This window comes from Lentinula edodes (assembly GCF_021015755.1).
Source record: "Lentinula edodes strain Le(Bin) 0899 ss11 chromosome Unknown C8R40scaffold_22, whole genome shotgun sequence".
NCBI classification, from domain to species: Eukaryota; Fungi; Basidiomycota; class Agaricomycetes; order Agaricales; family Omphalotaceae; genus Lentinula; species Lentinula edodes.
In genome coordinates this window covers 13932-29276 of record NW_025764328.1, presented here as the reverse complement: position 1 = coordinate 29276, position 15345 = coordinate 13932, and the positions used below count along the sequence as shown (strand labels likewise).

The 15345-nt window shown below is 48.8% G+C and overlaps 3 protein-coding genes across 3 annotated transcripts; all 3 read left to right on the top strand.

The window, feature by feature from the left end:
* Positions 1-615: 615 nt before the first annotated feature.
* C8R40DRAFT_1070282 (uncharacterized protein) lies at positions 616-1980 on the top strand (the record flags this gene model as incomplete). The annotated part of the gene is made up of 3 exons (XM_046226208.1): positions 616-915; positions 1012-1032; positions 1075-1980. 3 exons carry the CDS (start codon positions 616-618, stop codon positions 1978-1980), a joined length of 1227 nt encoding a protein of 408 aa, XP_046085219.1.
* Positions 1981-3335: 1355 nt separating this feature from the next.
* On the top strand, positions 3336-14204 carry C8R40DRAFT_1171622 (uncharacterized protein; the record flags this gene model as incomplete). Its single annotated transcript, XM_046231732.1, has 23 exons — positions 3336-3734; positions 3778-4423; positions 4471-5154; positions 5206-5438; positions 5486-5731; positions 5780-6196; positions 6250-6600; positions 6646-6816; positions 6866-7049; positions 7096-7997; positions 8046-8124; positions 8944-9302; positions 9351-9999; positions 10050-10733; positions 10785-11017; positions 11064-11309; positions 11357-11773; positions 11826-12164; positions 12210-12380; positions 12427-12610; positions 12656-13776; positions 13822-13881; positions 13944-14204. The coding sequence occupies 23 exons, from the start codon at positions 3336-3338 to the stop codon at positions 14202-14204; spliced, it is 9036 nt and encodes a 3011-aa protein (XP_046085218.1).
* Positions 14205-14568: 364 nt separating this feature from the next.
* C8R40DRAFT_1070280 (uncharacterized protein) lies at positions 14569-15345 on the top strand (the record flags this gene model as incomplete). The annotated part of the gene is made up of 1 exon (XM_046226207.1): positions 14569-15345. One exon carries the CDS (start codon positions 14569-14571, stop codon positions 15343-15345), a length of 777 nt encoding a protein of 258 aa, XP_046085217.1.

Genomic DNA, 15345 nt, shown 5'->3' with positions numbered 1-15345 from the left:
TCTTTGATACGTTCCCGATCTTGCATTGAGTAGTGTTTATCACGTGTGGTAGTACGCGACTTGGATTGATAGGGAGAACGAGTTCGACGGGGTGGTGGTGAGCTTTGTGTATGGCGATCGCGTTCTCTGGAACGACCTCGGACATCAACTGGAGGAGGAGAGCTATAGGTGTTGCGTCTCCCAGATCCTGGATAGTGGGAGTGAGGACTTGGAGAGCGCGAGGGGCCATTTGAGTGACTTTGGGAGTGGGATGACATAGGAAGACCGTGATGGTAATGGGTGAAGGGAAATTAGAAGGGTTCGTTTGCTTTTCCCCCTTATATATCCTGTGCAAAATTTCCAATTACCCTCCATCAGGTGATCGCGTATCTACCAAATATACAAATTTGAAATTTGTCTTCTGGCATCGCTTCGTGACTTAGTACAGTCAACTCTGAGTCAACTCAGAGGACAAGAACAACTATGCTATTTAAGCAGCTCAGTCTGACACTAGTATTGGTTTTCCAAGTATTTGCCACTGTCTCTTTATCCTCTGATCGTTCTCCGTCTCGCGAGCATTTTGGCGGCCCCGGATCACTTTTTAAACCCATATTTCCTTCTCTCGTAACTGCTGATATGTCTGATCCGTTCCGGTGTGCACCTGGATGTAATCGAGGTCCATTTTCTTCTGCTCAGGCAACCAGTCGACATCGCGGAAGCTGTGTGACATGGAACACTTATGTTGCAACTCAAGCACAGAAACGTGGGTTTGAAGAAGTGGGTGGTGAGGATGAAGATCCTGCAATCACCCGTCGAAGGCAACAGAAACGCAAGAAGCTCAAAAAAGCTGAAACTATTCCTGGTAATCGTGTCAGTAGTGCTCTTCCTTCACCAGGCATCCGAGTCCTTCCTAACTCTTCTACTATTGATCCAACGGTATGTACTTATTTGAATCTCGGGGATTTTGACAAACTGTCAAATGTGTATTAGGCCTCTTCGAGTACTGTTACTCCGCTGAACATTGAATCACAGGTACGTTGGACAAAGCTTGAAGTAAGTATGGGCTGCTGAGCTTCATTGATTTTATTTTTGCAGACAGATCGACAGAGTCTGACTGATATGATGCGATCCTCGCCTGATGTATCCCCGGAACCAGTCCATTTACCTGCACCATCACCAGAGGAACTGACAGCAGCAGGTAGACCTATTCGCTCAACCCGTGGGCGTCTTCCAGCACGTTACCATGACATACTGCCGCGGGGAACTCCTGCTGTTGTGACTTCGCAGATAGAGGACCAAGAGCGAGTTGAGCAACAAAATTCTATTCCCACAACAAACTTACCTCGAGTCATACTTATTGTCCGTGACTGCTTGAAGACCCAGCTGAATCGCTTTGGCTTGTGGCGCGAGTACCCGGATCGACCCTCTTATGACCCCGATGGAGAGGTTGGCATCCAGGATTTGTCAAATCTGCCATGTCACGATGAGCAGGATGATGACGAGGCTTCGAAGGATTCCCAGGACTTGGAAGACTCCCCCTTGAATCCGACTCAGACGCTCCTCATGGGCTGGCAAAACAATGGAAACTCAACAAAATCCAACATCGAAATGGACGGACTTGCACGTATCATCCAGCGGCCTGAATTCCGGGTTGATGAACTTCGAGGGTACAATGCACAAACCGCTAATGAGAAGATCACCAAAGCAGATGAAAACTGGGAGCGCAATCGATTCAAGGACTCGTTTACAGAGACTTCTGTAGAAATTGAAGTCCCATCTGGTGACGCACAGATTCCCCCCAAAAAGTTCACGATTCCGCAGCTGTTATACCGCGACCCCCTTTCAGTAATCCGCGCAGCATTTGCAGATCGGCTTGCGAGTCAGTTTCATTTCACGCCCTTCAAACTTTTTCAGCAAGTTGAAGATGAGGAGGGGAACAGCTTCTCGCAGCGTGTTCAGACCGACCTCTACAATTCCGACGTGTTTATTGAGGAACTTTAGGGGGTTATATACAAGTTTCGAAAACGGCGGTAGGGGGTCGACCCCTGGTGGCTGTGATTACCATATAAGGCAATTCCATCCAAGTCACTGCTTATTGCAACAACACAAGCATGACAGATATTGACGGTCCCCCGTGGGGGGGGGGTGGAGGGGGAACGTCAATATCTGTCATGCTTGTGTTGTTGCAATAAGCGTAAAGAATACCCTGAAGGCAACAATGCGTGGCGGTAAATTCTCGCCGGGACTACCCATGCATTCTGTCAACAGTATTTAAAAATATTATTTCAGTGACCATGAAGTACACAACGTTAAGGAGTGATCAATTGTTGCCGGATTATTAAGTGGAACAACCGCAAACAGATGTTTGCGGGATGAAGGTAGGAAAAAGGGCAGGTGAAGTTTGGGAAGCGCGCGGCAGTAAATTCTCGCCGGAGGGCTTGACATAGAGGTTAGTGAAACCGAAATACTAGTTTGCGAGACCTTGTGTTGATTCTGCTCACGAGAGCGAGATGTGAATGGACCGTAGAAAGGGTGGCTTAAGAGAGGCGAGAAATTCTCGCCACTTCTGGAAACGGGCTTACTAAAAATTGAGGGAGGAAGTATCTTGGAAACGTATTCACTTTTGAAATGCAAGTTTTGGTATAGAGGAGGCGAGAAATTATCGCCAGTTGCTTAGGTGTGTTCTTGAAAATTCTTAGGGCAGGACATAACTTAGCAAGGTGTTCAATTGCATGAGAGCGAGGTAAGGACTGAGTGGACAGAGCTGGCCAGTGTGCGGCGAGAAAACATCGCCAGATCGTGTGTGAGAGGCTGATGAAGATTTTTGAGGAAATACTCTTGCCTGGAGGGTTATGAAGTAGCGACGTTAAATTCTTACCGAGATCAACACGAATATTATAAGGTACTACAGAAGTTTCGACCACGGATACACAGGGTGGGCAGGGTGTGCAGGAGTCGGTCAGTGCAGGATGGCTGGGTGAGGATGTTTTTGTGGCGGCAGTGGGCGGCGAGATAATATCGCCACTCTGTGAAAAGCAATGGGATCGAGACTTGGTAATACAGGGTGCACGAGGAACTGGCGTGACCGTGTGAAACTACCGTGGGAACCAACTGTACAGTAGGTAAACAACAGTAATTACAGGTCAATTCGGCTAAACTACTCTTGAACTCGAACTTCTACCATCTCTTATAGTGCGAAATTTAGCTTGTCCTTAAGACTTGAGCGTAGTCGTAACCATAACCGTGAACATCGCCGAAAAATTAAATTTTAGCTGGTACGTATGTCCCCTGTTATGGGGCGTAAGCAAAGAAGAGGTACTCAGTGAGCGGCGATATTTTCTAGCCAGAATCGTGAAATGTCGCAAAACTCAGCAAACAAGGGTTCGAAGGAGTCAAAAGTTCGAACTGCGGACACCAACCGTAAATATGCGTTGTTGATGCACCTTATTCTCGACACGCCCTCTCTTTTGGACCCTGACGAACTCTGCGACCTCGAGGGCAACATTCTCTACAACGACTCCCCCGCGATGCACTACCTGAAGCTGTCGAAGGTGGTGCCGTTTTGGGAAGAGGAATGTCCTGAGGAACACGAAGCAAAATGGGGAGCCCGCTGGGCTGATATAAGAAAGGGTTTCAAAGAACTCGAATTCGCGAACCGGACTAGCTGCGAGCGGTTCAATTTTCGAGAGAACAAGCTGTCAGATGTGCTTGACGCAGCGAGGGCAGGTCATTGGGGAGCTTGTTTCGATGTGCCGGTAAGTGTCGTAGTTTTTAGGGGTTCTAAACTAATGATATCAGTTGAAAGCGGCACTTGCGAGGAAGGAAATGTCTATTCAGAGCCGTTATCACCGTTGGGTGGTTAATCAGACGAAAAAAGCGGGCGGGGAACCATTGAGAGGTTTTGTGTCTCTAAACGACTGGAGTACGATGGCGGACGATATTCTGCAAGATATATTTGGGGATGGTGTGAGAGCGGGGGATGTGACTTGTACCGAGAGTGCGAAGACGTGGTTCCAAGGGACCATCCAAACACTTCTGGACGCTGCTTCAAAGGAGGTGATACGCGCGGAGAAGTCGATTGTACGGTGTCAGCGTGATTTGGAAAATATTCTTGGAGAAAATTTCTGGGAGAAGATGGAGATTCCTACGGGTTTTGACCTCCGCAAAGCGCGGTCCGTGTTCAAGAAGTTACGGAACTGGAAAGGCCTTCTCTCTTGGCAGGTTCCGACTGCGCAGGATGAAAAACGGAGAGGGGTGGACATCGATATCGAGGACCCAGAGGCGGCGGCGAAAATCCAAGCGCGGTGGACGGATCTCAGTGAAACCGCGAAAAAACTAGACTACTGTCAGCTTGTTATCGGCTGGCTTGTAGGCGTTATTGAAGCGAAGACGTCGAAAACTGTGGAGCTGGGATTCGAACCGGGGAGTTACGACGAGAAAATAGGTAGGTGAAATACATTCTGAGTTTGACATTGTCTAATTAATTCTTAGTGTCGTACGGGAAGGTGCTTGCTCGAAAAATTCCTCGGAAACATATCGATAACATGCCGGCGCCGAGTGCCTCCGAATTTCGTGCGTTTGCAGCGGAACTCTCTGATTTTGCGGACGCCTGGGTGGGAAGAGATGACACCCAGTTGAGTACTGCTATTTCGATGTGGGAAAATCCGGAGTTCGACAGCGCGTTACGGATGTACCAACAGGAGGGAGACGACATCGGTGTCGGGGAGTTTAAGTCTTTAACTCCCGACGAGCTGGAGCGATATCTGGGATTTGAATCGGATGGTTTGCCAACGTCTTTCCGGCGTCATACGGCCGATGAACCAGGAATGATACCTGACGGAGCATCCGACAAACCATTTCTGGATAGTAGTCCAGTTCGAATTAGCTGGCATCAACTCGTTTTCGTGGCATCACTGGTTTTGAAACTTACCTCGGGGAAGCAAACTGATATTCCCAATATTTTAGATCAGCGAAGAGTGAACGAGTGGACTCTACGTGCGATTAAGGAGCGATGGGCCACAGTGCCGGGAGTATGTTTGTTTGATGAAGTTGGATTAGGAAAAACGATGTGCGCATTGGCGACGATAGCGACGCTCCAGTCGCTTTTTAAATTACAGGAGAGGGTGAAGGCGGGAGAGATGGACTCGTCGAAATTGCCGGGGTGTTTGAAGGAAGGTACGTTGGGCGGCGATAAAATATCGCTGTGTACTAACAGCAGTTTTGTAGCGGGGAAGTTTGGGAACCTGGATGGGGGGATTCCCAATGAGCGGCATTTAATTGTCGTTCCCTCCAGCTTAATGGATCAATGGAAAGCGGAGTTAACGCGTTTCTTCAGACCAGACGCGGTTCATGTTCATATTATTTCAAACGTGGCAAAGAACTGGGCCGATGACGTGAAAAAGGTCTTCGAATGCAAAGACGTGGAAAGGATTCACCAGATTGTGCTTGTTGCGGCTCCAGTAAGTAGCCGGCGATAAAATATCGCCTCATCTGACGACCATTTTAGACTCTGCAACGGATGTACAAAAATAATAATCGATCCATCGCAATCATGACGACCGATGGTTACCCGCGCCTTCATTACACCCAAAAAGCAAATACCTTGTATAGCATGTCTTGGGCTACGACTTTTGTTGACGAAGTTCAGGAGGCTCGTACTGGTAAAGCATTATGGGTGGCTTTATCGGCTTTGTTTGATGCTACTCTGGTAAAAGTTGCAATGACCGCAACTCCTTTACTGGAACATCCAAATGTATGAAATACCGTTTAATGACGATGGAAGCTAATGTACTTTTGACAGGATCTTGTTAATCTTGCTCGTTTAATTCGGCCGCCGACTCTTGTGCTTACAGAAAGGGCCAACTTACAAGACATGGCGCGCGACTTGCGCATTCTCAAGGGGAAATCGGTGGTGAGGACTCATCAGGAGGCGCTCCAACTAACCGAGCAAGAGACAATTGTTGCGAGAACCCAAGGGTCGGCGGTCGCGCTCTTTGCCAATACTATGGTGAAGATAGCGCAACGTCATTTGCTTCCCCACACTGTGCGCCGAACGAACAAGTCGTTGGATTTTGAGGGAAAGCCGCTAGGTGCACAACTTCCTGAACACACAGTCTTACATGTGTCAGTTCCAGTGACGGATTCAGAGGTGAATGAATCTTATCGTGTAGTTAGCGAGACACTGGACGCGAAGGTGTTTGACACCAATACACTTGGGGTGCGTGATGGGCGGCGATATATTCTCGCCAGTTACTGACTTTGAAGTACTAGAAATTCTTCAACGAGGCACGTTCTCAATTATCGTTTCCGAGTGCAGACAGGTATGCTCCTGAGGAATATGATCTCGACGCGCTGCACTCGGACTCCGCCACGAAGTTAAAGTGTGCCATTGAAATCATGCTTCGAACTTTGCGCCATGGCGCAGGTAATGTAGTTCCTGCTGAGTACCACGGCACCACCGACAGAGTTATCGACGCGAAGGACTTGGGATTACCTGATTTCCTCCATGGCTGGTCCGTGGATCCTTTGAAACCAGAGGAACGCTTCAAGCTCAGCGAGAACAAGACGGAGAAGATCATTTTGTACACCACTTTCGCGAAATTCCATGATCACATTGAGAATGTAAGAGATATTCATTGCTACCATTGCATTACTGACACATTACAGATTTTGAAATGCTGCGGGATCAAGAGTGTTGCGATTAGTGGTGCTGTTCCTGCGAAGGAGCGCACGCGTCTCATCGAAGAGTTTCGTCATGGGGACGTCGACGTTCTTATAATGTCGGCAGTCGGCGCAACCGGCCTTAACCTAACATGTGCTCGCACCATGATCCTCTACGTAAGTTCTGTTTCATACAAGTAGTCTTGATCTAATGGCAGACTTCCAGGAAGCAAACTGGAGTGCAGTAAATACTGAACAGGGGCAAGGACGGATCCACCGAAGGGGGCAACTATGGCCCACATTTGTCATTCAATTAATGGCCGACGGCACGGTGGAAATCTTGCTCATTGCGAATGGATTGGGTAAACTGCAACTTCTGGGAACATTTCTTTCCATCCCACGGAATGAAAGTAAGTCGTAAGATCGTCGTTTTTCCCACTCTAATTCTTGCCTCAGAAACATTGAAGATGCTAAGCGGACAAGACCTGGAAGAGTATGAGGAACTGGTCAAAGGCAAGGGGACAGAAAAGGATGTGGCTAGCGAGGTGCAAGATCATTTGAAAAGCGCCAAGTCGAAATTGGGAGTTGCTATCAATGACGGGAGGCCAACGGAGCCGAAATCGAAAAAGGCCAAGGGAAAGCAAGCTGAGAAAGCCCAAGCACCCACCAAAAAAGCTTCGCAAGTCAAGTCTGCGGAGTTTATTGACGAGTCGCTCAGCTCGTCTGAATCAGAAACTCAAGGTCCTGGCCGTATTGCACCCACGCCTGAAGATTCACAAGCGGGCCCATCGAACGTGGGCGTAAGTAGAGGAGTTCTTGGCCCACCATCTAATGAGGCGGGCCCGTCGAGGTCGAAAGTATCTGATCCCCCGCAAGTCGATCTTCCAGCTAGACCTCTTAGCCCTGTTAGTGAGGACCCTGTCGAAGAGCGTGACGTTCGGATGGGATCGCCCATTCACGAGCAGGAACCTCAACCAGCCCGAGAACTCACAGATGCAATGGATGGGGACCTCACTCCGCTCGAAACTCTCACTCCCAGCCCCGAGGACAAGTCGGTGCCTCTCCCTGATCCTCCAGCTTTGGGTCGCGACGGAAAATTGAAGGATGCGTCGGAGATGGACTTTTATCAATCTGAGTCGGACGAACTCCCCTTTGCAAAGCCTTCAACGGAAAAGCGCAAGAGACGTGTATCAGATGAAGGTGCAACCGCGAAGAAGGGTAAAGGCAAAGCTTTCGAAGAACTTTCAACTCGTATGAGCAGTGTGGACATCGGCGATGCTCAAGAACCTTCGCAACCGACTCGCAAGGGAAAATCCAAACAGCCAGCAACAGGACGCCGCACAATTCCCAGCTCTCAAGTAAGTGTTTAATATTACTGACCGAAGAATATACTAACTTCCGCGCAGGCCGACCTGGAGGACGCACCTTCAACGGAACCCGAAGTTAAACGTACGAAGGGGAGGAAGGGTGCGAAGAAAACCAGGGGTAGGTCTGCGCGAAAATGAGACACTTGCTTTTGGACTATCATATACACGGACATATGTACATATCGAGCTTTTGTGGTCATTGGACCTTAACTTTTTATTTACCACCTTCTTGCAATTTCAGTGTTGTTTCTGCAATGTACTTGATACGGCGATGATTTATCGCCGCTGAAAGAGACTGCGAAGCTTACGTCAGCAGACGTAAGAGTACAGATGTTAACGTTTCCCCTCCAAATAATTTCGCAAGGTGGTCAATTTGAAGCTTGGCTCAGCTGAGTGGAACTCAGTAGCACAGAGGATGTAGTTGGAAGGTGGGGAGCAGGCAAAGTTCTACTTAAGCAAAATTGGACCAGTTAGATAGGCAGGGGGTGGACAGAGGGCGGTGTGTAGCCGGCGAGAAAATATCGCCACACTGTGATGTTTTTTTGATAACTTTCGAGGGGTTACAGAGCCGGGTGTGAGGTTGCGAAATAGTCGGATGATTCCCACGGAGCACAACCACGTAAAAGATTACAGGGTGTACATGCAGGCGAGAAAATCTCGCCCAATTCTTACTTGGTAAAAATGAAACTCAATTATCGCGTTTGGCTGAGGACTGAATGATCGTGGGAATTAACTATATAGTTTGACAAACAAGAGTAATTAGCAACAATCCTCCGTAAACGTCGTTTGAACTCCAACCACGACCATCTGGTGAGAACAATTGTAAACTAGAAACCTTCAAAAATCGCCGGTTCGAACGTTTCACTGTTGGTACGTATTCCTGCCCTTCACCTGAATGTAAGGACAGCGTGGTACTCAGCTTAAAACAATCATTTAGCACGAAAATACATGTCTTCCAACCGTAAATTAGCGCTTTTAATTCATCTCATCCTCAACAACCCCAGTCTCCTAAAACCTGAGAAATTTTTGGATGGCGACGGGACTGTGTACACGAAAGAAAGCGTGCTTACCGAACGGTTGCGCCGATTCAACGTACCGCCTTTTTGGGATTTGTCTTGTCCCGAGAAATTCCAAGAGAAGTGGGGAGCGCGCTGGAATGATATCCACGACCAGTTGGAGGACCTCAGAAAGGGCGGGAGGAACGATATCGAGAAGTACAACTTCAAAAATCGGAATTTGAATGACGTGGGGCTTTCGAACAAGAGCGAAGGGTGGGGAAGTTGTATGGACCAACCTGTAAGTCATAATGTAAGGTTATTTGACATGACATGAAACGGTTTTCAGTTGAAGGACACCCTCGAGAACATGGGTTTCAGTATTCGTGACCGCTACATCGCGTGGGTAAAGCTGTTCGCTGAGAAGGACCCACAAGGACGGGTTGTGAAAGGGTTTGTTCCTCTTACGCAGTGGACGGGGCGTCAGGATAATATCTTGGAAGAGATATTTGGAGATGCTATTAAAGGGAAGGATATCACGCCTCCGGACACGGCGAAGACGTGGCTGAATGGCGTGATCCAAACATACCTGGATGCGGCGACGAAGGAGTGCAAGAGGGCGATAGATTCTCTCAATGCAACTCAAACGGAGCTGGAGAAAATACTCGGTCCCGAGTTTTGGCGAAGCTTCGAGGTGCCGCATGACTTTGACGTTAAGAAGGCGCGGAGTGTTTTCAGAAAGTTGCAGCACTGGAAGTCTCAACTAGCATGGCAAGTGGCGAGCGAGAAGGACGATGAAATTCGAGAGGAGGACGTTAATATTGAGTCACCGGACGCGCCGAAACAAATTGAAGCGAGGTGGTCCCGTCTCAGTGATCAGGGCAAAAAGTTAGATTATTGTCAAATGATAATCGGGTGGCTCGTAGGAGTCATTGAGGCGAAAACGTCGAAAACAATCGAAGTGCACTTGGATGCAGGTGGTTACGACGAAAAGATAGGTAAGTGGGGGTGGAAATTTATCGCTGTGCGGTCCTAAGTATTGTTTTAGTGGGATATGGGCGGGTGTTGGCGAGATCCATTCCCAGGAAGAAGATTGAACACATCCCTGCTCCGAGTGAAAGTGATTTCCAGGCATTTGCCTTGGAATTAGCGGACTTTGCAGAAGAATGGGTTGAACGGGACGGCACTGACCTCCGAACCGCAATCTCCATGTATGAGAATCCGGAGGTTGATGAAGCACTCCTGCTTTACAAGTCGGACGGAGCAGACATCGGTGTCGGAGAGTTCAGAAAATACAACAACAAAACACTGCAGGAATATCTGGGATTACCCGAGGACGGTCTCCCTTTGGCATTTCGAAGACACACAGCGGACGAACCAGCGATGTTAGCTGACAGTGACGGTGATAAACCGTTTTTGAACAGCACACCCGTGAAGATCAGCTGGCACCAGTTTGTATTTGTTGCAGCGGTCATGTTATCATTGACGACGCCAAAAAAAGCCAACCTTCGGAATATTCTCCACAGTGGTCCTGCTAACGAGAGGACGATCCGACCAGTGCGTGAGGAGTGGGCAAAAGTTCCAGGTATTTGTCTCTTTGATGAGGTTGGTTTGGGTAAAACAATGTGTGCAATGGCAACGATTGCAACACTGCAATCATTGTATGAAATTCAGGAGAAGGTGAAAGCGAAAGAAATGGACCGGTCAAAGTTACCCGCGTGCCTCAGAGATGGTACGTGCCAGCGGCGATAAAATATCGCCGTTTACTGACGCGCCATTTAAGCGCCGAGTTTTGGTAATTTAGCATCCGGAATACCGAATGAGCGCCACCTGGTGGTCGTGCCCACGAGTTTGATGGATCAGTGGGTAGCCGAAATCACTCGATTTTTTCGAGGCAATGCTATCCATCTTCACATCATTTCGAATACCGCAGGTCAATGGGAGGACGAAATTGCGAAGGTGCTGCGCACAAACTCGGTGCCGAAAATTAATCAGATCTTGGTTGTTGCAGCGAGAGTGAGTGCAGTGATAAATTGTCGTATTGAGGTTGACCCTTGATTAGACACTTCAACGTATGTTCACATACAACGAACGAAGCATTGCAGTCATGCAAATCGATGGTATTCCCCGGCTAAAGTATCAGCAGAAACCAGACACGGTCTATGCATTTCCTTATTGCTCTACTTTTCTGGATGAGGTGCAGGACGCTCGAACGGGGAAAGCTTTGTGGAGAGCGTTCTCTGCAATTTTTGACAGTTCACTGATTAAAGTCCCGATGACGGCCACACCCCTCCTTGAATCACCAAATGTAAGTTCCTTTTTATCGCGGAAATTGTTTATTCAATGGGTATTCAGGATCTCATCAATCTTGCCTTACTTGTGCGACCTCCGAGTCTGGTGGAGGATGAAACGACGAATCTTCGGGGAATGTCCCGAGATCTTCGAATTCTCAAGGGGAAGTCGACTGTTCGGACTCATCAAGAAGCTTTACAGCTTACGGAACGGGACAAAATTATGCAGCAAACTGAGGGCACGGGTGTTGCATACTTCGCGTCAATAATGGTGAAAGTTGCTCAGCGCCACCTTGCACCACATACTGTCAAGCGAACCAATCAATCCCTCAATTTCGAAGGCAAGCCACTGGGAGCTCAACTTCCACCTCACACGATGATTCACGTCCGTGTTACGGTAACGGAATCGGAAGCAGACAGCTCGTATGACGCTGTTCAAGACACACTCAAAGCACGGGTGTTTGATACTAACACTTTGGGAGTACGTAACAAACCAGCGATAATTTCACGCCGTATTGACTGTTTTTTTCCAGAAATTTTTTAATGAAGCCCGGTCCAAACTCTCTTTTCCCAGTGCGGATCAGTATACTCCTGAGGAGTATAACCTCGAGGCTCTGCAATCTGACTCCGCGACGAAGCTCAAAGCTGCGATTGAAATCATGCTTCGAGTCCTTCGGCAAGGCGCAGACAATACATTTCCTTCGGAGTTTCATTCGACAACGGACCGGGTTGTTGACGCCGCTGACATCGGACTACCGGACTTCCTTTCCGGATGGGAAGTTCGTCCACTTCTCTCCGACGAGCCCAGGGCACCAAATGAAAAAATCATACTGTTCACAACTTACGCGAAGTTTCATCCCTGGATGCAGAACGTAAGTACATTACTTTTAGCAAATTAACTTTTTAACGCTCCTCAGATTCTGACCTGCTGTGGCATTCGCAATGTCGCCATTAGCGGGGCAGTCTCATCTAAGGAGCGTACTCGTCTTATTGAGCAATTCCGCCACGGACCCGTCGACGTTCTTATAATGTCGCAGGTCGGTGCCACCAGGCTGAATCTTACGTGTGCACGGACATTGATTTTATATGTACGTGTATATTGAATCCCCGAGAACTATGCTGATGTCAGTTTAGGAAGCGGCGTGGACGGCAGTTAACACCCAACAAACTGCAGGTCGGATTCATCGACGAGGCCAGCGTTTCCCGACATACGTCATTCAGTTGGTTGCAGATAAAACAGTGGAGGTCCTTTTAATCGCGACTGGTTTGGGCAAGCGCTTCCTCTTGGGAACCTTTCTGGAATTGGACCGTAATTTGAGTAAGTCTGCTCGCCTAATTAATGATTATAGCTCATTTGCATTAGAAACATTCAAAATGCTTGCTGGCCACGCGGTAGAAGAATACGAGGCACTGACAAAAGGGGTCAGTGCAGGTGACGACGTGGCCGAAGAGGTTCATCAGAACCTCAAAAGTGCGCAGTCGGCCCTCGGCGTAGCTTTACAAGACCGCTTCAAGGAAGGTGAGGAACAGTCAACGCAGCAAGGAAAACAGTCTACGACTGCCTCGAAGAAACGTGCGAGGAAGGTGCCGAGCACCGCCGAGAAAGGCGCAATGAATGAGGAGGGTCCTAAAAAGAAGACGAAAACGAGCAAGGTGAAGTCTTCCGAAGTTGTGCACGATGAAAGCCCAGCACGATCAATGCGACTCGCGGCGGGGCCATCTCAGATCAACGCTACTGTTACTCCTTCCCGACTCAATGCGGCCCCTGAACCACCTTCACCTCCACAACCTCTTGAAGCACTTGACCCAGCGGCATATCGAGAACTTAGCCAACAACGGGCAGCCGAGTTTCGGAAAGTGATCGCGGCGAAACAGCAAGAAGCCCGGAATAACGCTGAAGGAACTTTGCACAGGAGTCAGGACCAGCCTGTTCAATCTGGTAGCACGCTGGGACCAGTTATGCCTTTCATTGCACCAGGTGAGACGCAACATCACTTCCTGTCCCCACCCCCCATTCCACAGGGCATTCCGGCACCGGTCGGCCCTGCTACTCACTCAGCCCCTGTAATGGATCTTCCAAATCCCTTTGAACCAATGGATTTCGAACCGGTGGAAACCCCTACGGCGCCTGTTTCTCCACAACTCCCTGCGGTAAATGTACCTGGATTGTCGTCCGATCTTTCCTCTTTGCCATCACCTACACCTTCACCACCCCCCGTAAAACCTACTCTCGACGCACCTGCAATGGGTTCTGATGGCCAGTTGAAGGATGCTTCCGAAATTGAGTTCACGTATTCGGAGTCTGAGGATGCTCCTGACCTGACGATCTCTACCTCAAAAGGGAAGGGACGTGCAGAGACGCAAACTCTTGTCTCGCAATTGCGCCGTGTCGATCTCACTGAACCAGAAGATCCGTACCGTCCACCGCACAGGGGAAAGTCGAAACAACCGGCCAAGTCTCGCAGGAAACGGGAGGCAACACCGGTAAGTATTCCGCCTAGCTCACATACCGTGACTCACTCTGCGTAGTCGGACGTGGACGACGCCCCTCCTATGGACCCCACTCTTCACCGTTCGAAGAAGCCAGTGGTTAGGAAGAGAGGAAGGGAAAGAGGTGTAACTAGCCGGAAGTAGTTACGATAAACGCGTAGTATAGCTTAGGATTAACTCTAAGGTATATGGTTGTAATGTGGTGGGCGGTCGCTATTTATTCCAGGTGCAGCGAGAAAAACTCGCCGCACCTAGCTGACGGCTGGCTCGTGTCTGTTCGGCGAGAAAATGTCGCCGCAACCCGCTTCACACCGGGCTCGCACATGTGCGGCGAGAAAATCTCGCCGTTCATAAGCATTACGTTGTACCCTAAGCGCTTAAGTTTCCCTGTCAACCGGCGACAAATTATCGCCGCCAGTTAAATAAGCGCTCCACTGATGTAATGTGAATAAGTCGGATGTCTCAAGTCGAGCGTGTCCTTGATGTTTGTGGACCTTAGGGGCCGTGTGGGGGAATATTGTAGTGTGAAGGTAGATCTAATGTCGATCAGGCACCTAGCACATCGGCTAGAATCCTCCATTCAATCTGTGGCAGTGCGTCGGAATATATCAGTAATTCTAGTGTTTCATCCGTGACAGATGTTGTACTAATATCAGGGCGGCGCGTAATATAAGACGCATCTGAAACTTGTGGCGCAGGAGTGGTGAAAATTTACCCATCACTCAGGAGTCGTGGAATTGCTGTATATAAATCCGCCGTTTTTATCTGTCTGGCCCACTAACCGCTATGTCTACTGCGAGCCTTTTCACCGACTCAGAGGACTCCGACGTCGAGCTGTTGAACAAAATCAACATTATGTCTCTCATCGCCGAATTCGACACCGCTCGTGCGACCCTCCTTGGTGTCCGCCCTGCGAATACTCCATTTCGCCAATTGGATCGAAAAGCAGTCGAAAAATACATAGATCTGGTTCTTAGTGGTACTGGAGAGGATGGACAGTATACTCTGGACATTCCAACGACTTTTCATCATGTACTAGATGACCCCGATGTGTCCGTTATGCGCGATATCGATTCTGCGTTGATTTTCCGCGAGCACTTTCCTTGGACCAGCTCGTACGACATCTTCACCACGTACGAGAACAAAAAGTCGGTTCATGGCCATCTGCATGCTCAAGTCCGGTTCTTGGTAGGCGCAATCTTTACAATGTACTTGAATCACAAATTCACGCATAGATTAAATCAGGATAACGCAGGTACAGGAGATCATGAGTACCGCGACCCGGGAAACGATCGTAATGTTTTGTGGGGCGTTTGCGGCACAAACGGGGGTCGGAATCGAATCTATCTGATGCTTCCTGGAGCTACGGAGGAAGACATGACTGACCTTCATCCTCTAATTTACGAGGCAACTTTGAACGCCGCGAAACTGCTAAATGAAGAAGTGACTACCACATGGAGCCCAACATACGCCGCAGAAATGGACCGCACTGCACGTTTCTCCCGCACACGGTTTCGTACTGAATCTCGAAAATCCATATCTGCCGAAACTGGCCGGGCCTAA